This window comes from Alexandromys fortis, unplaced genomic scaffold, assembly GCF_014885135.2.
Source record: "Alexandromys fortis isolate MF-2015 unplaced genomic scaffold, M_Fortis_MF-2015_v1.1 scaffold_201, whole genome shotgun sequence".
Classification (NCBI taxonomy): domain Eukaryota; kingdom Metazoa; phylum Chordata; class Mammalia; order Rodentia; family Cricetidae; genus Alexandromys; species Alexandromys fortis.
Window position 1 is genome coordinate 1,011,865 of NW_026068087.1, and position 21,641 is coordinate 1,033,505.

General features: G+C 49.7%; 1 protein-coding gene across 13 annotated transcripts in view; it reads right to left on the minus strand.

The window, feature by feature from the left end:
• Atxn7l1 (ataxin 7 like 1) overlaps positions 1-21,641 on the minus strand; it is a 208,316-nt gene that overhangs the window by 106,620 nt on the left and 80,055 nt on the right. Inside the window, exon 1 of one of the 13 annotated variants that reach the window (XM_050122280.1) lies at positions 4,161-4,179. The exons of 11 other annotated variants lie outside the window; for them this stretch is intronic. In XM_050122280.1, coding sequence (XP_049978237.1) covers positions 4,161-4,167 — 7 coding nt within the window. In that variant the 5' untranslated portion in view covers positions 4,168-4,179. Of the gene's footprint in view, positions 1-4,160; positions 4,180-6,140; positions 7,329-21,641 lie in introns of those variants that run through there. One more of the 13 variants, XM_050122291.1, reaches the window with a different exon arrangement.

Consider the following 21,641-nt stretch of genomic DNA (forward strand, 5'->3'; position numbering starts at 1 on the left):
CCTCGCTGAGCGACCTCCCCAGCCCTGGTGAGGATGACTCCTGATCCTCTGGCCTTTCCCTCCTACGCATTGGGATCACAAGACCGCACTACTATGATAGATTCGAGCTTGAGTTTTCTGTGGCTGATGTCCCCACTGCCCCTCTGTTACAGGGGACAGAGCCGTGAAGTCCCTCCGTTCTGAACGCCGCCGTTTCTGCAGAGAACACTTCCGAGAACCACAACAGAAAGTCTCCCACAGACCTGTAGGTAGACCCCCGCCTGAAACAGACATGAAGCCTTGTGAGCGTGGGCACTGAACCTCATTCTCTTTATCTGCATCCCCAGTGGGCTCTGGTGGAAAGAGTGCTGGATGTGAGGCTCCGGTCTTAAAATCCTGCCCCTCAAAAGCCAGGGTACCCATTCTCGGGCGCCTCCTCTAGTCCCTGGGACTGTGTGCAGTCGGATTGGGACAGGGTGTGGAGAGTCGCTTTCGGGTCCCAGAGTGCTGTGCAAGTCCGTTTGCTTTCCAAGTGCTGCATATCCATGGGCTTTTCTTGTCGAGGACGGGGAGGCACAGAGGGGAAGGAAGGGTCAGCATTCAGTGGCGGAGATGACTGAATGTCATTTGGTCAGAGTGACAGAAGATCACTACCTACCTTGGTCACTCTGCACAGTGTTTGCCAGTCTGGTCCCTCGTTTAAGGGCTCCATTTGTCTATCCCACACGTGCTTACTGATTCCCCGCTATGAGAGCTGAATGCCAGCAAAACCAGACCAAGCCCAGAGTCCCGTAATCTAGCCCACTTGTTCCTAAACAGGTGTGGGCTCAGGCACGCCCGCTGAAGAGGGAACAACATCCAGGCAGCTCGACGAAAGTGCCCCATGTTGCATATTTGTGAGATTCTAGATTTCGACTGAAAAAATATTAACAAGTTCAGATGAACCATAAAGGAAAGGGTGAAACGTCTGCCCCTTCCCCTCTGAGGCTCTCCCTGCGTGCCACCTCAGGTTTCTGGGGTCTCATTCATTATGGCCGGACTCCCTGTTGAAATGTCCACCCAACTTACTAATACCCCGTGGATCTTCATCTGATGGGGGATAAAAGCCTTAAAGGGACTACACACAAGCTGGAGGGAGGGTAATTCTAAAGGGGACACTAAGACCACCGCCTTGGGATAGCTGCTCCTTGTAGCCGGGCATCTTGGAGGGGACAAGAGAGGCAGAAGAAGCAGGATCTGTCAGCAATGAGTCCCCCAGCAAATCTCATGCTAAGAATGGATACAAAGGTTCCCAGGGGCACAGCAGCAAGCAGGAGGAGTCCTGTGAGGGTCTAGTTTTGATGTGGGCCAGGTGACTGTGCAGGCTAAAGAAACAACCACATAACGAGCCCAACAGAACAAGGACATTTACGGCAGCCACGCCTCGGAGAAGCCTGTGTACAGGTTCGTTCCTCATCAGGCCTGACCTCACCAGCTGACAAAGCCCACCAGGGAGCTTCCAGATGAGTTTACAACTTCTCTCAGTGAGAAAAGAAAGAAGTTTTCTAGTCTGTGATGCCACTCCTAAAGCCAAAATTCTTGAAAGAGAAGCCATGAGATTCCCCAGATAGACTCCATAAAAGAAAACCTTGGGGAAATAAAGTACACTGGCAATCACTCAGAGCAAAGTACTACATCAGGCAGACACCTCCATGAGCCATCCAACAGGGACAGAACTGGCTCAGTCCCTAGGCCAGAGTGAGTCTAGACACTAGCAGCCAGCCAAGTCCTCCCTCTGAAGGAGTCACTGATGTGGGAGTGTCATATCAATCTGTTGATTTCATTGGCTGAGCAATAAAGAAACTGCTTGGCTGGCCCTGATAGGTTAGAACATAGGTGGGAGGAATAAACAGAATAGGATGCTGGGCGGAAGAGGAAGTGAGGTCAGACTCTGCTCTGCTCCCGGAGAGACCCTACAGCTCAGCAGAGACGCCATGCTCAGCTCTCCTGGGTAGACTCGACAGCTCTGCTCTGGAGCAGAGACACCAGGATGGACGGAGGCTAGAATCTTCCTGGTAAACGCACCTTGGGGTGCTTACACACATCATTAGAAATGGGCTAGTCCAGGTGTGAGAATTATCCTGTAAGGGCTAGAGTTCATGGGCCAAGCAGTTCTTAAATGAATACAGTTTGTGTGTTGTTATTTCGGGCATGAGCTAGCCAAGCGGCCGGGGTGTTGGGGACGCAGCCCCACCGCTCCGTATTTCAACAAGTCACTTAGTCTTAAAATTCATGTTGCCTCAGGCATGGCCACTCAAGGGCAGAGCCTTAGACACTGGGCCACTCTGTGTTTATTACACACCTGGATTTGGGGCGTTTGGTCTGGAGATAGTCTCCCACTGGCCTCTCCCGAGAGCTGGGATAAGAGGGGTAAACCACTACACAGAGCTCTTCACAGCCTGTCCGCATCATCTCTTTCTTTCCTCGCAACACCGGTGGATCTACTAAAGACTGTGCTACCTAACGTGCAGTTTAGAAAATAGCCTTGCACACTCCATTTTAACACTACTATCACCTGAAAGCCGTCTTGTTTTGCAGCCATGTTCTTCAGGATGATACAACCCATGGCCACTGTTTTCTCATGACTACATGGGCCAAGAGATCCTTCAAAACAGCGCTAACAAGGCAGAGAGGGAGGAAGACCAAGTGAATCTTCCATGGCACTAGAGGGGTGTGTGTGTGTGTGTGTGTGTGTGTGTGTGTGTGAGAGAGAGAGAGAGAGAGAGAGAGAGAGAGAGAGAGAGAGAGGGGTAGAGAGGTAGAGGGAGAGAGGAGACTTTCTGCAACTAGAAGCGGCCAGGGGAAGAGTCTGTAAAGTCTGCTCCGGTGGGGAGCACACCCATAATGAGTGTTGGCTCTCACGATGCTCTGGGGTCCAGGATTGTATACATTAGGTTTCATCAAACACAATTACATAATAAGGAGAGGCTGAGGCAGCGGAAACCTACAGCATCCAAACCACTGACTGGACTCACCAAATGTACGGAATATAAATTATAGATGAGAGAAGGAAGATTAAATCTGGACATTTACTTAGGGTTTAGAGCAAGGAAAGCAAGTGCTGAGACTCCCCCCCCTCTAATCTCAGCAGGCAGCCCACAAACACAATTACCAGCAGTTTTGAAAGGTCTTATCAAATATTGACTTAACGAAGAGCCCATCTACTTAATGGTGACCTCCAGACACCCCTAATAAGCCCAGGGTCCTAAATTATATACTATTAAGCCATGGCATCCACACAGTGGACAACCGTTTAAAATTAAGCATTTATGGAGTGGATTCTGATTGGCAGAGGGGACAAAGAGTTCCACAACAGGAATTTGATAAAAAAAAAGACACAGCTCTTAAGGTGCTTTGTAAATTCAATAGAAATGATCTTCAAAAGATTAGTGGTGTGGGCAAGGAAGAGCCTAAAACAAGCAGGGAGGAATACCAGAACCTGGGCCTAACTGGTCACAGGCTAAGTGCTTGACTCTCATTTCTTTCCTTGCTTCTCCCAAGGAAAGTGTTGGTAAAAGAAACCAAGCTTGCAAGGCTTCCTGCCAGCTCACAGTGGAAAAGGGTGGGGGGCAGGAGGCGCAGGGAGGGAGAAGGCACTAAATGCAAATTTGACAGGCAGACAATCTCTTCCCTAGGCTCAGGAGTTTTAAAAATCTGCTTGCAAGACTGAGTTCCTGCTCTAAGCGTGTAGACGGTAAGAGATTTCCAACCCTGATTTTTACAATGCTCTAGGGTACAGCCAATGATTACAATGTGTGCATTTAAAATTCTCAAAGCCAAATTAATCTCAATTCCTGCTCACTGAAAGGGTGACTATCACTCAAAAGCTCCTTCACCTTAGCTACAGCCCTGCTGCACCATCCTGAAAGATGTGGTAAGTCCTTCTTGGCACCTCCGCCTCTACCTGGGTTGGGAGATGTTACGGAGATGCTTCACGTCTTAAGTATTTCTGTCCTGCTTCAAGGAGCAGTCTCTAGCTCACCAGGAATCCCAGAATTCTCTGAGTCCTTTCCTCTCCCTGCCCCCTTCCCAGCCCTTCTCCAAGCCCCTCTCCAATCCTGTCTCTGAGCCCAGCAGTGATGTCTGCAGGGAATCCAGGGCTTATCAGGGGAATAAACCTATTACGGCTTCTATCAGCTCACTTCTCATGCCTGGCGAGCTGGGCGCGCTGCATGCAGTAAGGCGTTTAATCCTCATGCGACCTCTCCGGAAAAGCATGAGATACTCATTTTCCACCTACAAAAAAAAGAAAAGGTTTAGGCTCAAGTAGAGCCAGAGTTAGCCAAGGTGAGCTGAGCCGGGAACCCAGCTCCAAGCCTGGTTCTGGGAGATCCGAGTGGTCACTTTCTTCTGCCTGAAACTGGAGGTTTGGACTCCTGTGTTTGAACAGTGGAAGGATTCCGGAGTACTGAATCTATTCCTTCGGTAGACTAGGAGAACCAGGCAGGGGACGCATCCCAATTCTGCTGACCCACCATGCAATCTTAGCAGCAGCAGTTTTTGTCGTCTGCTGGGTTTGGGCCACACCAGGACTGTGTTACTGTCAGATGGGCCAGGACCTCAGTACATTTCCTTGCCAGTCTCAGGACATCGGTTCAAAAGCAACCACTGTAAGACTGGGAGTCCTTGCTCTGGGAGATGTGGGGAAGCTGGAGACACAGACGGTCCCATCCTTCAACCTTGCTGAAGACCACGGGGCACTCCGACCCACTTATAAGCCTCATTGAAGACAGCCTCTTTGTTCTGCTCAGGCTTGGTCCCAGCGAAAGGCAATCAGGCCATGGGTCGCTGCCCTAGAAAGACTAATGCTGCTCTCAGGAAGGGAGAGCGGGTTATGAAGCAAGAACGCCCCACATGCTCGGTCCCTCTTCCTTCCCTGTTTCTCAATCAAATGGTGACATCCCCAGAAATCCTCAACGAGACACCAAACAGTTGAGGTGGCTCGGTCGGTTTGGAGTCAGCCTCCAAAACAGACTCGGGTATTTGTTATAACTATAGAAAAAAAAGATGAAAATACCCGTCGATCCACACATCTTATACTATCAATAGTGATAGTGGAATCATAGTGATGTGGAATAAAATATTTGTCGGGATTTTCCCTCCAGTGTGCTTACGCTCCCAGGCCCCCACCCCAATACCTAATACAACCAACCATATCTGGAGTCCTGGGGTGAAGAAGAATATTCAGATAGCCAAGAGAGTCCATGTTTGTGTCGTGGCTTCTTAACCAGAGTCACCTAGGAGATGCCAGGTGTGGGCCTCAGGTCGTGCCACTTATTCTCACTGGGTGGAAGAGTGGCCAATCAGAGGGCTGGAACTTCAGCCATCGTAAACACATGACTCCCCCCCAGGAGAGTGGTAGTGGCAGGGAATAGGATGTGAGCGAAGAGAAAGAAACAAAACCCAAAAACCTCACAGAGGTGTGGGACAGGGTCTCAAACCACAAACCCACGTCTATACCTGCGGGCCTTGATCCTACCAGAACACAGGGAGTTAAAGAGGAAACCACTCTTGAAGCGGAAACCAATTATCCCTGGCAATTTATTAAATAAGGAAGGTTTCTAGGCCTTATTAAAATGAATGCCTAGCGATTCTCCTAGGCTCAGACGTTTGCTTCCTCCCTTGTCAGCACCTGCTGGCAGCCGCTGGAGGAATTGTACCAATTTTGCTGCATGTGCAAATCAATTTGATTTCTCCCCCAAAGACAGAAATCGGCAAAGCGATTAAACTATAACGAAGGCATGTCATTGCAGCACAGACATGAAGGGGCCGAGGAGGAGTGGTCCTGAGTTGGGTGACCAGTGATGGCCTCCTGCCTGGGTTAAGTGGTTTTAAACATCGTCTTCCCTGCCTGCCCCGTCAACACAGGGTATGGGGATAGGGTCCACTAGTTCCTCCCCTCTTCCTCAAGTCCCTGGCTACTTGGATCCCGTGTGTTCTCTTGCACTAGCTCCTTAACTATCAATCTGTCCATCCATCTACCTGTCCATCCACCCACCCACCCATTACCCATCAGCCACCCCTCCACCCAGGCATCTAGCTATCCACCAACTGATTGATCCATTCATCATCCATCCATCTACCATCGATCCGATTGATAATTGAGAAGGACTCAATGTACAGACATTTAGAGAGTGACAACATATATTTATGTCTGGTTTTACAGTCCACAATGCTTCTGTATACATTATTTCATGAGGTTATCACAATGGTCATATGAGGTGGCTGTTAGTATCACAGGTTTATAGACAAGGACACAGATACTACTACTAAAACAATAAAGCCAGCAGGTGTCAGGGTCTGGACAGAAATTCAGGTTTTCATTCTGTTAAAAACTCATAATCGTACTCTTGGAGAAACTGGTCTGTGTAATCTCCCTATTTGTCTTCCCATTGCTAACTAGATGCCACGATCCAATCAACACATATAGGCTCTGTGGGGGTATAAACACTGAGTTTCTGCCCTCACAGAACTCATGTTGTAGTTAGGGAAGCAGACATTAAAACATATGTTCACACAATTAATATTTGTTTCCAAACACACGAGGGAAAAACGAGTCTGGATGTGAACGTTAGGGATGCTTCCAAGAGGACGTAATCATTGAGATGTGTTCTGAAGGATGAGTCAGAGTTTGGAGAAGATAGGATGACAGAAAGCCATTGTTAGGGCAGGAAAAGCACGTGCAAAGACCCTACGGCAGGAAGACCCAATGTGCTGAGAAGCTCAGGCCAGGTGCACTGCCCTGTGGAAGGGAGCCTGGCTCGGGCTGTGGTTCAGAACGCACAGACCTTGAAGCCATGGTAATGGTTTCTAGTTTCAATCTAAGAGCAATGGAAAGCTACGGTAAGTCAAGAGAATGGCATGATCAGCTTGGATTTGGAGTCTGACTTTGGTGTGCAGGATGGGTGGCAGAGGAGCGAGAGTGGGAGCAGGGAAAGCAGCCGGAAGGCGTTGGCGGTTGTCCAGGTGAGACGTGATGGCAGCTTGGACCTGGGTGGTGGTGGAAATGAGAGAAGAGCCCTACAGGTGCCCCCTGCTCTGCTCAAGCCCGCTTCCTCTCCAGACCCTGCCACCAGAGTGTGCTCACGAATTCGGAGGACATGGAAGCGTGTCCACAATTCAGGGCTCTCTGCCGGAGTCTCCTCTTCCGGGAAGCCTTCCGCAGAAAAGCCAGTCCTGCACGGGTCTTTCGGAAGCTGTGCGTCTCTTCTGCACTGCGCATGCTCACACCTGACGCTGTTCTAGGGCTTGGCGGCTCTCGGCTCCGCTCCAGGAGACGCTTGCATTTCTCTTGCTGTCTTGCTTTCTCCCTTTAGAAAGTAAATGCTTTGTTGGCATTTGCTGAATGGTATCAACAGGGCGCCTCTGGAAATTACATTTGTCAAGGATGGCTCACGCCAACTGGCTTCCCCCACCACATTAAACACTGGCCATTTACATCTGTCTTCAGGATCAGGTCCTAGCAAAAACGCATGTCCCCGTCTCCCCGTTATTTCCTCTGAGCTCGTTTCCATATTTTTTTCCTAGCAGAAAGTCATTTCAGGGGGAAAGGAGTGGGGAGGGGGAGAGAGGGCAGGACTGTAATTAAACTGGGCGGTCTGACTGGAATTCCTATACCTTTTAATGGGGTATTTGATTAATCCTTTCCACGGGACCCATTATTCATGCTGTGATGAAATCTCATTTTATAGCTCTTAATACGTGGACCCAATTTATCCACATCACATTGTATTCTAATACTTGTCACCCAAGTTATTAGCTATCTCCTTCCCAGTGTAAAACCATCAGTGAGTTTGATTAGCTTATTCCCTGGGGATGATGGGAAGATAAGAGAGACACAGAAAAGTGTGGCCACCAATGGCTGTGTGTCCTCAGAGCAATGCTACCCAACCAGTGCAGAGGCCGGGGTGGTCAGGGTGGCCTTCCTTCCAACACAGGAAAAACTCTCCGTAGGACCCCTGGACCTTGGCTGTGAAGGGTTAACTACAGGTCCATCTGCAGCTAAGTCAGCCTCCTAAATGGGACCTTTGGGGTGTCTTCCTGATACCTTCCTCCCCAAGCCAGAACACCCTCTTACTCCAGGTCGCCTTTTGCAGTAGAGTTCCTCCTCTCCCCTCCCGTCTGTTGCTGTTTCCCAGCAGAGCTGGCTCTCATCAGCCTTCCCCTTGCTTCTCCTCTCAGGACCAAACCAAACACCCACAAGCAGCTTCGGTTCCTTCTGAGACATGGACAGAAGGAGTAAGGGGCCTGCCTGGGGCCCACGGAGTCTCTAGCTCCCTCCTTCTCATTAGGGTACCTTCACCTTTAAGCCAGAAGCCCTGCCTATTGTTCTGAGATTTTGAGCCTGGAAAGACAGGGATGCAAGAGGCCATTGCTAGGGAGATGTGCTTTTCCCTGGGATCCCCCACCACACACACACACACACACACACACACACACACCATGTTTGCAGGCTGCACCTACAGAATCATGCCTAACAAACACACAAAGCAAAGTGGCAGTGTGTCAACACCAAGGGTCTCTTCTTCTGTTCTCAGGGTCAAACACTGAGTAATGTGGAGAGGCTTGAGGTACCAAGAGCAAGGAATTGAGGCTTCAGGCCCACGCCAGGGAAGTAAGCCATCAGGGGACAGGTCCCCAACTTTGGTCACGTCTTCAGCTGATAGCTTGATTGTGACCTCATGAGAGACCTGGAGCCAGAACCACCTAACTCTCTGACCCACAGAAGTGTTCAAGACCATATATTTTCATCAGTCCACACTGCTAAATGTTGGGGATGTTTGTTACACAGCAATAGGTCACTCATACACACTGTCTAACTCAGAGGAGAGTCCCCCGATGGGTTCCTTCTCGGGTTCCACATCACCTCCTTTATGTTCAGGGAGCCTGATCTCTGTAGTACCCTTGACTGACCTTCCCTGGCCTCTCCGGTGAGTCCTTACATCCCCACAGTGTCCCTAAGACAGAGGGAAGAGCTCTCTGAGGCCTGGGCATGGAATCCCACCCTCCTTGATGGCCATCCCGAGTGACACTTGGCATTAGGAGATTGACTTTCTGTAGAGGGCAGCCTTCTTTGGGCCATGAAACTCCCTCTTGTGTCTGAATCCTGGGGCCAAATGACCTCAGTCAGGCCCACAGCCAAATAAAAAGCTTCACAAACAACATGTTCCCTTCCGCTATTACGGCCTCATCTCCTGCATCCTTTCTGCTCGTGCTCGGTGTCCGAGAAAGGTCACATCTTGTTTTAGCTTTGTAGTTAAATGCATCCGACGTAGGGTGTGGGGGGATGGGGGGAGTTCCAAAACCGGATGGAGATGTAAGTGGGCTTACACATTGCAGGGTGTACCACTGCACTACTGTATTCTAGCTGTACTCCAGACAGGCTATCAAGAGGGAAGTGGTAACACGGTCACCATCTCTTATCGTATACAATGGGGAAAACGTATTTTGTGTTTATCACTCCCTCACTGTGCATGTGTGTGTGTGTGTGTGTGTGTGTGTGCGCGTATGTGTGTGTGGTGTGCATATGGTGTGTGTGTGTGTGTGTGCTTCTTGTATCCTAGGGCTGCCTCAGCTATAAAATACAACTAAAGATGACCTTAAACTTCGGATCCTCCTGCCTCCACCTCCTTAGGGCTAAGATAACAGGCATGTGCCACCAGAAACAATTGCTCAGGCTGAATGCAGAGCCTTGTGCAGTCTGGACAAGCATTCTGTTTACTGAGCCACACCCCCAGCCCACTAGATGCATTTTCTGACTAAAAGAAGAAAACAAAATAAAACAAAACAAAAACCAGCACCACCACCAGAAAACCAAGGTGGTTTTTCCCTCTGGTGAAATCCCCAGAAATCTCTTTTCACAGAATCGACCTCTGATGCCCGCAGGCATGGATTCAGAGGACCTGGGGAAGGGAAGAAGGCACCTGAGTAGTGAAGGCCCTTGAGCAGTGTTTTCAAAGCAGCCTTCAGGCCAGGGGTACCGACGTTGGCGGGGAGCTCGCTAGACACGTGCACACATTCCCAACCCAGGCCCATGGAAAGGCACACTCAAGGTGGGGCCCAGGAATTTGTTTTCCCTACTGCGACTGGGTGTTCTGACACGTGTCTGGGGGCAAGCAGCCCAACTGAAAGGACCAGATATTAAATTATTCACTCACCACTCATTGTTCAAAAGACAGTGATAGAGAGAGAGCCCACTGTGTCATACACGGAGTCCAGGGCGATGGCGAGAGGGTAAGGAATGCCTTCCTCGAGGCCTTCCCTGAACAGAGCCTGTCAAGGTTGGGGAAACCCAGAGGTGCAAATTCAGGGCCCGGGAGTCCGGGGCAATTCTCTCAGTGCACAGGAGGCACCCAAAAGTGTCCCCTAGGGCCATCCTGTCAACACAAGCAGCCTTTCCAAAGTCAGTGTCTTGTACAGCTGGTCCAAAAACTTAGAAAACAACAAAACAAAAAAAAAAATCACATGATTCTAGCATGCATGATGATCCTAGCATACAGGAGATACATGGCCACCTGAAGAACCCATGAGGCATGTATTCATCTTCTAATAAACCAGCTGGTCCCCTACTAACCAGAACATAGGAGTTTGCCCCTCTTTTTCCTCAAGTCTCAATGAAATCTGTCAGCCTAGGTGGCTGGTGAGCTTCCTACATCAGGGCTCCGTCCCTTCCCCCATTCTACGAGCAGATAAGGCAGACACCGAATCATCAGATGAAGGACAGAGGCACAGGGACAGGACCAGCAAACTCAGATGCAGAGAGACCACATCTGTGTGAGTGGCCCAGCGACACACAGCTCTTCGGTGTGCACCCAAGGCTGGCCTGTACCACACAGCCCTCTCTCCCTCACGGGGTGTCACACAGTGGTCATCCAGAGATTGGTAACCAGCTCAGAAGGCCTTGGCAGCTCCCTGAGAATAACTGGGTACTTCTGCGTAGCCATGGGATCTAACACCTGTGAGGTTAAGCAGAAAACCTTTCGGTGTTTTTTTCTCAAGCTGCTCTAGGGGTTGCAACTGAAGGGAATATAAGCACATCCGCCTAACCCGCCAGCTTGCCACAATCAAGGCTTTTTTAAAACAGAAACTCCAACCCCTCTCTATTTTTAATTCAGGAATGCTTGTTGGCTTTTGCTGAGACATTGATTTGATTAGTAGCGCTCTGTGGAGCTACAGACACGAGATGCTGAGCTCACAAGAGGATGATTCACTTCAGGGTTCTGAACCAAGAAACATACCTATCAATGGCGCCCTGGAGGCTGGGAGATTCTGAGAAAGCGTTTCCTGCCTGCGTATAAATAGGACAAGCAATGGGGAAATTTGCTTACGGCTACAATCACGAAGCCAGGGACCACCCCACGGTGCTCCCTACACAGAAGACGGCGGGGAGTAGACGCTACTGCGTTTGGACACCCATATGCTACCTCATTTATCTACCTGTGACAGGGACGGAGCTGGAAGAGAATCAAAAGATGACAAATTGCTTCTGGTTTTAAAGGAGCTGTTTAGGCTGGGCACACGCCGAGCAGGACTGGATTCCGTGCTAGGAGCCAACACTTCTTCCCATTGTACGATCACATTTTGGCAAACACCCTCCAGCAAAGGACTGCTGTCTCCTTTCACCAATGGACTGTGAGATACTTGCTCCGTGATGCTGGGATGCCAACGTCCTAACCATGTGTGCAGCAGAGGGCAGACCCACCCTGTACAGCACAGAGAGAGGACAGGGAATAAAGCAAGGGGTCTAGATGACAGGGAGTTTTCTCTGCTGGAGAAGGAAACCAAGGGGACTCTGGCAGAGATCCAGGGCGCAGAGAAAGGCAGTGCCAGTCAATGACTCTGAGAAAAACGGACTGCCATAAGGTAAGTAGTAATGCCGGGCGGTGGTGGCGCACGCCTTTAATCCCAGCACTCGGGAGGCAAAGACAGGCGGATCTCTGTGAGTTCGAGACCAGCCTGGTCTACAAGAGCTAGTTCCAGGACAGGCTCCAAAGCCACAGAGAAACCCTGTCTCAAAAAACCAAAAAAAAAAAAAGAAAAAAAAAAAAAAGAAAAGAAAAAAAAAAGAAAAAGATAAGTAGTAATAAGTGCCCAGGATGCTGGCGCCTGGAATCTGTTTTGGGGGACACGGGCACCCCTAATCTTCTAGTATCCCTGAAGGCAGGAAGGAGATGCACTGGGGTTTCAGTATGGTCCACCTGAGCAGAACCAGCTCTCACACCTCCCCTCCCCATGCAGTTGGTGGTCGTCAGGTACAGCCCTGGAGATAACACGATGCTTTTACTTATCCACAGCCATAAACATTTAAAGTCTGCCAGGACCAGGTAGAACACCTTGCATATCTGAAGCCTCTAGAGATAAGCTTCTACTGGTCACACTGCCTGTGTGTCACCCTCTACCATGTGTGGGAACCCATCGGGTCAGACAAAGACCTCACCATGTTCACGTGTCCCAATGCCAGGCGCTCTATGCTACATTCGTATCTGCTTCCTCTGTCTTCCTGAACACCTCTGTGAGTCAGGTACTACGTTAGTCCCATTTTGTAGATGAGAAAACAGAGGCATAGAGAGGTTGACGGCCTGACGGGGTCACAGAGAATCAGAGACCACGCCAGGCCTGGTGGTGCAGCTGGAGAATCAAGCTCTTTCCTAATTCTGTGTGTCTCTCTACCCTAAAGCCCTTCAGGCACTGCAAGGGGAGCCCCGAAGAACCCGAGCTTACCTGGATCTGTCCCACCTCTCCCCCACACGGAGCCTGCAGTGTGGAGACAGACACTCAGCCCAGCCTCCTCTCCCCACATCCAGACCAGACTGCGGAATGCCATTTTGTGTTTGTGTGCGCATTCCACCGTGCAGCCAGAGACAGCCTCATAGATGGTCTCTGTTCGCCTTCCCTAGCCCGCCCCTGGGCCCCTCCCTTCCCACTGCCAGTCTCTGGCCATGCCCCCGCAGCCAGCAACCGATGTTTCCCGTCTAACCTCATTATACATCTCACCGAAAGATGCCTCTTCTCCACGTGGCACGAGGCATATTTTTAGCCGAGGCAGCTTCAGATTTATCATTTCTAATAATAACCTAGGAGCAGAATCACAGTACCCATTCCACAAGCAGGCAAAACAGAGGCGGGAGGCCACAGCCAGCTCATGGGAGTCTCAAACAGCCATGTCTGCCTGCCGTTATACAGTTCTCTCCTTGGACTGTTTCCTCTTCCCGTTTAAGAGACTTATCTGAGGTTTGGGCATGGGAGCAACGTCAAGATCATGGTGCATCCGTGTGTGTGCTGGGGCCTCAGAATACTAACTAGCAGCTAAGTTCCACTGGCAAGGACGCTGATGCCGAGCTTTCTCCAAAGCCCCTCTTCTCATTAGGAGGTTTACACCCACAAAGCCCTTGCTCGGCAGCATTTCCTTCTGCAGTGCTTGCTCCTCACCCAACTGCAGCTAATCAGCCCAGTGAACGGACTGGATTCATTCTCATGCAGCACCTAACCAGCTGCCCGTAGCGCCCGATGAAACACGACCACCGCCCTGGTTCTGATGGGATCCTCGGGCTAGGAAAGGAAGGGATGGATCAGAACCTCTAAAGCAGGCCAGAGCTTTCTTCAGCCCTGCGTTGCGGAGGCCTGTTTCTAACGGTTACTACGAAGGGCTCAGATTTCCTGTGAGGGAAGGATGCATACGCTACGGATGTGTTCCTCGGTCGTATGAGGAAGTCCTGCCTTAGAAACCGTGAACCTGCAAACTTTTCTGAAGGTGTGCTTGCCTCCTAGAGCAGCACATTGCTTTTGTTGTTGCTGTGCATTTCGTTGAGGGAATGTGTAAAGAGGAGGTAGCAGTGAAGTCAGGGGATGTGAGTTCTAGCCCTGGTTCTGCCTCTGACTTTCTCTTTGAGCTTCAGACTCTGCCAAGCTACCACCCCCTCGTGTACTTCAACGCGTTCTTCTCTAAGTTCCGGCCACGGCATTGGAAGGGCAGCAGGGAGCACACGAGTGGCTTGCTGCTGTTCTCGACAGAGGCACGGCGGAGAGGTGGACCAGGGAGGGGGCACCAGGGAGTGTGACCACGGAAAGCAGGGTCTCTATGACAGCACCAAAAGCAGGCAGCAGCCCTGCTCATATGTGTCCTGGGGTCTTCATCTCGCCACCCAGCATGGCGCTTGGCCTATGGCAGGTGCTCATGAACACGAAGCAATCAGAGAGGAGGCCTAAGGGGAGCTTCCGGTTTCTTTGGGGAAGAAGGATTAGGAAAGGGGCTGGGTTGAGAGAGGTGATTCCTGGCGGCCTGAGTGTAGGGCGATCAGCTGAGCAGACCTAAGAGACCCGAGCAAAGAAGGCCACTCCCCCTGGGTGTTCAGGTCCTACCTGAACATGCTCTGTGCATCCACCCCAGAGCAGAGGATGAGATGCCTGAACTGAGAGGGATCTGGTGGAGGGCGCAGGGGGCTCTGGGTTCTCCAGAGTAGATCTCCTAATTTATCTCACCCCTCATTTCCCTTCCACAACTGACATTATCCCACCTTCAGGAATTCACCAGAATCACACTCCTCTTATTTTTCCTGTATCAGATTATCACCCCGAGATATTTCCCTCATCCCTGCGGTGGCTTCCCGCCTCAAGCGACACCCGTCTCTTTAACAGTCCCTGGCACTCAGCGTAAAGCTGCCGCCTTTAGCCGGCTTCGCACTCGGGATCGGCACAAATACTTGGTGAAGTGTTCACCAGATCACACACGTGTACCAACAGCACTGCCGCCCGGATCAAGATCCAAGCTGGTGCACGCAGCAGCAACGTGGCAGTTGGGGCCAGGAGGCCGCAGAACCAATCGGGGAATTTCCCCCTTTAAACTGGTGCGGCACGAGCCTGCCTGGGCTGATTCAATATTCATAAAGCGGGGAAGCGGAGACGGCATTTCTGCTTCGCCAAGAGCGATCGCTGTTCATCATGACGAATGGCTGAAACAGTTGTACGTACAGCGCCTTGCTCGCCTCTGTAAATTACAGTATACAGAAGATTAAACTTAAGCCTAATGCTACCCTTGAGCTTCAACAGCTGAGTCCTATAAATGGATACCGGTTTAAGAAGAGAGTCTTTTTCCTGGTTACTGTTTAGAAGTGTGTCTCTATTAAAAGCTTGTCTTTCACCAGGCAGCCTGCCCGGGCCCTGAGCAGGCGCATCCTCGGGGCACTGAGCGTAGCATCCCATCGATGTGATACAGAGACTTGGCCTCAGCAGGGGCAGGAGTGGGTGGGGTGGATGCAGACTGGACCAGCTCTCACTCACTTTCTGCCAGCACGGCCAGGGCTGGAAAGGGGACAGAGGGGACTCTGCCAGGCACATAGAGAGACCTTCAGAAATAAAATTACCCGAACCATGACAGAAAAGTTTGTTCTGGTATCTGACGACCTGGGAAGCAACAGAGAACTCTGGCCTAGAGCTAAACGTATCTGACGACCTGGGAAGCAACAGAGAACTCTGGCCTAGAGCTAAACCTCCAAGTTTTCCTAACTATAGTTAATCCTCCCGGTCCGTCCTTGCTCCTTTAAGTGAGGCCGTGGGACAGAGCAGAGCGCCGGTATCGCCCAAGGAGGTGTGTGAGTCCGTGAGAACCTATCCAACAAGAGTCTGTGTAAGTCTGTATGTGCCCTCAGGCTTGAGAAACCAGTATAGGTGAACAGGTGCCGGAATGGAAAAGCCCTTCTAATAGCCCACGAGGAACACGAAAAATAACAAATCTTAGAAAACAGGCCCCTTGGCAGTAGACCATAGGATTCTGAACTCCGCTTTCGGGGCAAATTTTATAACCACCTTGAGAGATGTGTTTTATGGGCCAGGAATGAATGAATGTATCGCTTTAAACTTGAGAAATGTCTTGAATAAGTCAAGGCATAAAACACAGTGAATCAGCAAAAAGCTCAGGCCTTCTATGTTAATCACGGTGTCTCCAGTCCCACAAGTGTTTGACAATGCACCCGGTGTTTGGGGTTGTAATTAGCAGATCGTTCTAAGCGGTGAAGTAGGCAAAGGCCTCTGCCTTGTTTGAGAAGATAGATTCTGTTAACTTTATTTTTCATTAGACAAAAACAAAATAAAACTGTAGTCCAGTTATACATGATAAATTGTAATGACCACTAAATAAATAGAAATTTTAAATAAAATCCAAAACATCAGGAAATGAGAGATGAAAAGTGAGATAAACAAATACAAATGAAAAGAAAGGATTAAGTATAAGTACATCAAGAAATCACAATAAGTGTAAATGGACAAAACTCACCTACTAGATATTAACAGATGGGCCTCTTAAAAGCTACATATGTATTGCCTATGGGAGAGACAACTAAAACAAAAAATTGAAAATAAAGAAGAGTGGATAGGGATCAATAAGGCAAGCACAGATTAACCAGAAGATGGTTGTACAGCAGTGTCGTCAGACAAAACAGAACCAAAGGCAAATTAATAGGTAGGAAGACACCAACGAATAGGAAGGACCAGCCAGGCTGTATGCACGTAACCAGACACCTCAACATTGTAAACCAAAGCCATCAGAGTTACAGGAAAGCATAGCATTTGCAACCATCACGGGAGGTTGACAGCTCCCTTCCCAGAAAGCACTATGAGCAGGCATGAGGACACACAGATGAGAACAGAATAATAAAAACACTGAACCCTGCACCCAAACTAGAGCCGTGCAAACTTTCCAGTCACATAGGAGATGTTTATAGAGACCGCCCCTGGCCTTGCTAAGCAAATACATAGTGCACTAAAATTAGAATAGCAGTTAATATTCTTGGACCATCACAATGAAACCAGACATCAAAAATAAGGCAATACTTTAATCCCAGCACTGGGGAGGCAGAGGCAGGTGTATCTCTGTGAGTTTGAGTCCAGCCTGGTCTACAAAGTGAGTTCCAGGACAGGCTTCAAAAGCTACAGAGAAACCCCTGTCTCGAAAAACCAAAAGACAACACTAAGGCCACCCAAAAACTAAAACCACCCACCTAAGTTACCCGTTGGCAGCAGCGTGATTTTGTTCTGTGTGGTCTAGTTGCTATGGGAACCAGGCTGATTTGCATGGTATTTATCAGTTGTATCACAAGAAACAGGAAACTCTCAGCTCGGTATAATGTCACTATTTTGACTTTGAACTGAATTCTGGCCTAAGAGGGTGAAGTTCCTGACTCCCAGGAAGAAAGAAGGGATGAGTATAAATTAATCACAGCCTAATCCTACAGCACAAGCTGCGTTTGGTACATTCTCCAGACTGAGTCCTATCTGAGCATGTCATCCTCAATATGCCTTACCAATGCTGGTTAGACAGACTGTCCAGTTTGGCACCGGGGGATAGGAGTTGTTCGAATAACTGAGCATCTTACAATAGCATCCTGGAATCAATAAATGCTATAGTTAACGATTTGCATGGCTTGCTCTTTGACAGAGCTAAGAACTCCTGAAGAAAGGCGAGGAAAGTTACAGCGGTGGCCTGAATAGGGATGGGCGCCATAGGCTCATAGATTTGAGGGCTTGGCTATCAGGGAATGGCAGTACTTGACAGGGGTTAGAGGTGTGGCCTTGTTAGAGGAAGCCGATCACTTCTGAGGTTTCAGAAGCCCAAACCAGTGCCAGTGAGCGCTCTCCCTCTCTGACGCCACTCCCCTTTCTCCAGACCATGTCTGTCTGCGTGCCGCCATCTAACTGCCCTAACGATGATGGACTAAACCTCCGAACCTGTGACCCAGTCCCAGTGAAATGCTTTCCTTCATACAAGTTGCCATGGCCACGGCGTTTCTTCACAGTAACATAACACCGACTAAGACAGCTGCACAGGTATACACAGGACAAATAGAGGACCCTATGCCTCCGGGAAGAGAGTCCTTGCCCATGAAATTACTGAAAGCAGCTCAAGCCAGATGAGTGCCTTCTCCCAAAGAAGAGACTGCCGCCCAGTACAATACCAGCGTCAGCTACAGTGAAGACCGCAGCTGAAGGTGGGGGTGTAGCTTAGTGGTTCTGTTCTTACAGAGTCCTGGGCTCACAGCACGCGCGCGCGCGCACACACACACACACACACGCATGTACACACATGTGCAGAAAGAGAGAGAGAGAATTCAAGCTTTATAAAAGGATGAATGCAGAATTCCACTGTATCAATGACAGGCCTGCAAATTCTTTGGGCAAGTGGAGGTTGGTGATAAGTAGACAAGACTGACAAAGAAGACAAAGAAGGACCAATCAAAGCTCTCCAGGATGTGCACTGGGCAATGAAGGTCTTGTTTCTCGCACTACACAGAGCAGGGTGGCTCTCAGGGAGCACCCCCTCCAAACCTTGCCTCCCCACTGGTCTTCAAGCCTCTCTCTGCACTCCCATTATCCCCATTACCCCTCAAAGAGCAAAGGTTGGTGACAGGAGGGTCCTTATCCACGAACTCTAGGGACCCACATGGTGAACATCGCAGGTTCCGAGAGTGTGGCAGGGGCTAAGACAACGTGGTAGGATCTTACAGAGCTCCTTTCTCGTCCCTGTCCCCTTGAACCGACATGCTTCTATGATATGGACTTGGAAATAGTGCTACCACTAGGCAGACACGAGATACCACTATAGCTGACAGCAAAGTAGGGTGGTGAGTGAGGGCCCAGCAAGTGCAAACATCACGCTAACTGGGATGAACGCCCTCTGGTTAGGAAGCCAGCCTACCTTCTGTAAGGGACTCATTTCAGAAGGCTATAAATTTAGTAGAGGCTGCCACTTACAGAGAAGAGCAGGAAACCTCTTCAGAGGTGCCTCAGAGAGAATGCGCCTCTGGAGAAAGCCCAGGAAGAAATAACGCAGGGGAGGAAAGCTCAGCATCTATAATGCCAATAAACAGATAAATAACAAGGGTGGCCAACCCTACCGCTGACAACCGTCTCTAGTTCCAGTGCCGTAGGACAAAGACTACAGCTGCTTTCTCTGGATCCAAAGTATGATTAATTCCGTGGGAAGTGGGATTCATCAGTGAAATTGCTGACTTACTCTTTCCCTGTTGGTCCCCTCATTTGCATCTCCCCCTGGACCTATTTATTTCCCAAGTGTCTCCTATGCAGCATTCCCCAAAGTGCACTCATTTTTCAGAAGTGCCTGCCTGGGAAAAAGAGCATCGGGCAGGTCCCACACAAGCATGAACTCTGGTGGTACCTTGATTCTAGGGGGCCCTTCTCTGTGAACGGCTCCATCAGCCTTCCCAGTGTGTGTGTATGTGTGTTCTAGAGGCCATTCTGACATGTGAAATGTACTCATATCTGATTTTAGACAAGGCCTGGAAGGCTCTGCTGCATCCCCGAAGTCAGCCTGCCCACGGTGTCTAGGATGTAATGTTTCTGGAGGAAGCAATCAATGACCTTGCCAGAAGAAAACAGATTGTGGAGTCTTGCAGATGAGCCGTGAGTGAGGTTCTGACATCATGTGTGTGGTGTGGTCACATCACAGGGGTGAGGTGCTGACTGTGCAGAATAGTGACCGCTATTATAAAGCCTGATTACAAAGCCCAATGCAGATGGCTGGGAGGATAGAGAACCTCCCCATGGCTAGATCCCCGTCCAGGGCGAGAAAGCTTCTGTGTTGCTGCGCAGTCAGCATGGGAAGATGGGGACTTGCGTTTGGGAGCACGTTATTGGGACAGAGATGTGTTACTGTCATGGCTGGGTAGTGCATACGGATGCATTCAGCCAGAAGGACTGACTTTGGCATGGAATGGATATGCTTTTCTTTGGCGCTTTAAACCCTAACAGCTGCTTTGCGGCTCTGGGATGCAAGTCTGGCACCATTTCCTGAGGACGTGCGTCCAGAAAACTCTTGCTTTCTGCTGACCGACTTGGTCTTTCAGGGAAAGAACCCTGGGAAGTGCTGCTGTGCTCATTGCTAGGGACGATTCCAAAACTACCTTTTGAAGCAAGAAGCAGCGCTGGCAACCGCTTACTTGGACCTAAATAAAGCAATGACTGTTACCCTAGTTCGGCACTGAGGGATGGCGTGCATGGGAGCAGCCGGCACGGTGTGGATGTGCCAGCAATGAGTCAGGAGCCAGGGGTCACGTTACAGCAAAGAGCCCTCCAGAAATCAGCTGTGCTCACAGATCAAAGCACTGGTTCCCACCACTAGCTGAGAACGGATGTCTGTCCTGCACCAGCCTTTCCGACTGTGTCCGAACAGAGACAGGCATTCTCTTTCAAGTAGCAGATCTTCAAACTGAAAGTCTTGGCTTGCACGGGCAAGCCTCTTTTCCTTCTCGCTTCTGAGATTCATTTGGAAAAGAAGTCTATGGAGCACTGACTTTTTAAACCCAGCACTCTACACGATTGACTGATTCAGTGTGCGTGCGTGTGTATCACGGAGCATGCGTGGAGGTCAGGAGTCCTTCTGCCATGTGAGCTCCTGAAATTGAAACTCCGTCATTAAGCTTGGGGGTGTGCAATTTTACCCAGTGAGTCACACTGTAGCCTCAAGGGGATCTGAGAGTGAACATGACAGACGGAGTTCCTGGTGCCCAGCAACTAACTCCCAGTCTTGTGTATGGGTGCGTGTGTATGCACCCACGTTAGGAGGCAGATAAGTATTACAGCAATCATAAACACCAACACTGGTGAAATCGCAGGTGCCGTGGGCACTTGCGTTTGTGATTGAGAAATCCTTCTGTCTGTCTGCTTATCACAAACACCAGTAAGCATCTTCCCAAAGCCAACAAATGTGCTCCATGCTGGGACTCATGGATGTTAAGGCTCAGGACTGGCCCTCAGCAACTCTGTCCAGTAAAGGGTCCCTGTGGCACAGGAGACAGGAGGTGCAGGTACCAGGTGACAGGCCCAGCACAAACTCAGAACAAGCCTTCAGGGTCGATCTAAAAAGGAGTCTGTGGGTGACATGAAGCCACCTGCGCTTGAGGAAAAACATGTCAAGACAAAATGATTATTACAACTCCAGCTGGCCAATCTAGCACCCCCTCTCCTGTCCCCTGTTACCCAACTTCTTGGCATTGGACACGGTCTATGAACGTGTTCTTCTCTTAGCTTCCATATCTTCAACCTCTGTGGATTTTCCTAACAAATCACCGGCCATTCCCCTAACAAATCACCGGCCATTCCCCTTGAATCGGACATTAAATAAATGTTCACTCCTGCCGTTCCTAACCCAGTCCAATCCAATCTACGCCAAACCAACCCAACTCAACCCAAGGGAACCAAATTCTTGAGCAAGACCCGTCACTATAATTCAAAAATGGATCTCAAGTTCACCCACCCTTTTCTCCCTAGCTCAATCCCAGAGTAGCCAGATATTAGTCCTGGTCTCTCAAGATGCATGGGATCTTGGCAAGAATAATTGCTGAAAAGCATAATTCACACTTTCATCTCTCTCCTAGCTCTGACTTTCCAGTGTCTTCCAACCAGTCAGAAAGAAACAAAAACACAGACTCTAGATTCTGGCCTTCAAGACAGTTCTGGTTCTAAATCCCTTACCCCCATTTTTGCTCTTGTACCGTTTCCTTTTCTCTTTGGGGGGTGAGTGGGAGGGCTCTTATGACAGCTTCTCATGTGGTTTGAGTATATTCATGTCATGCAGCATATCAGACCATAAACTCAACAAGTCCAGGCCCTTCTCT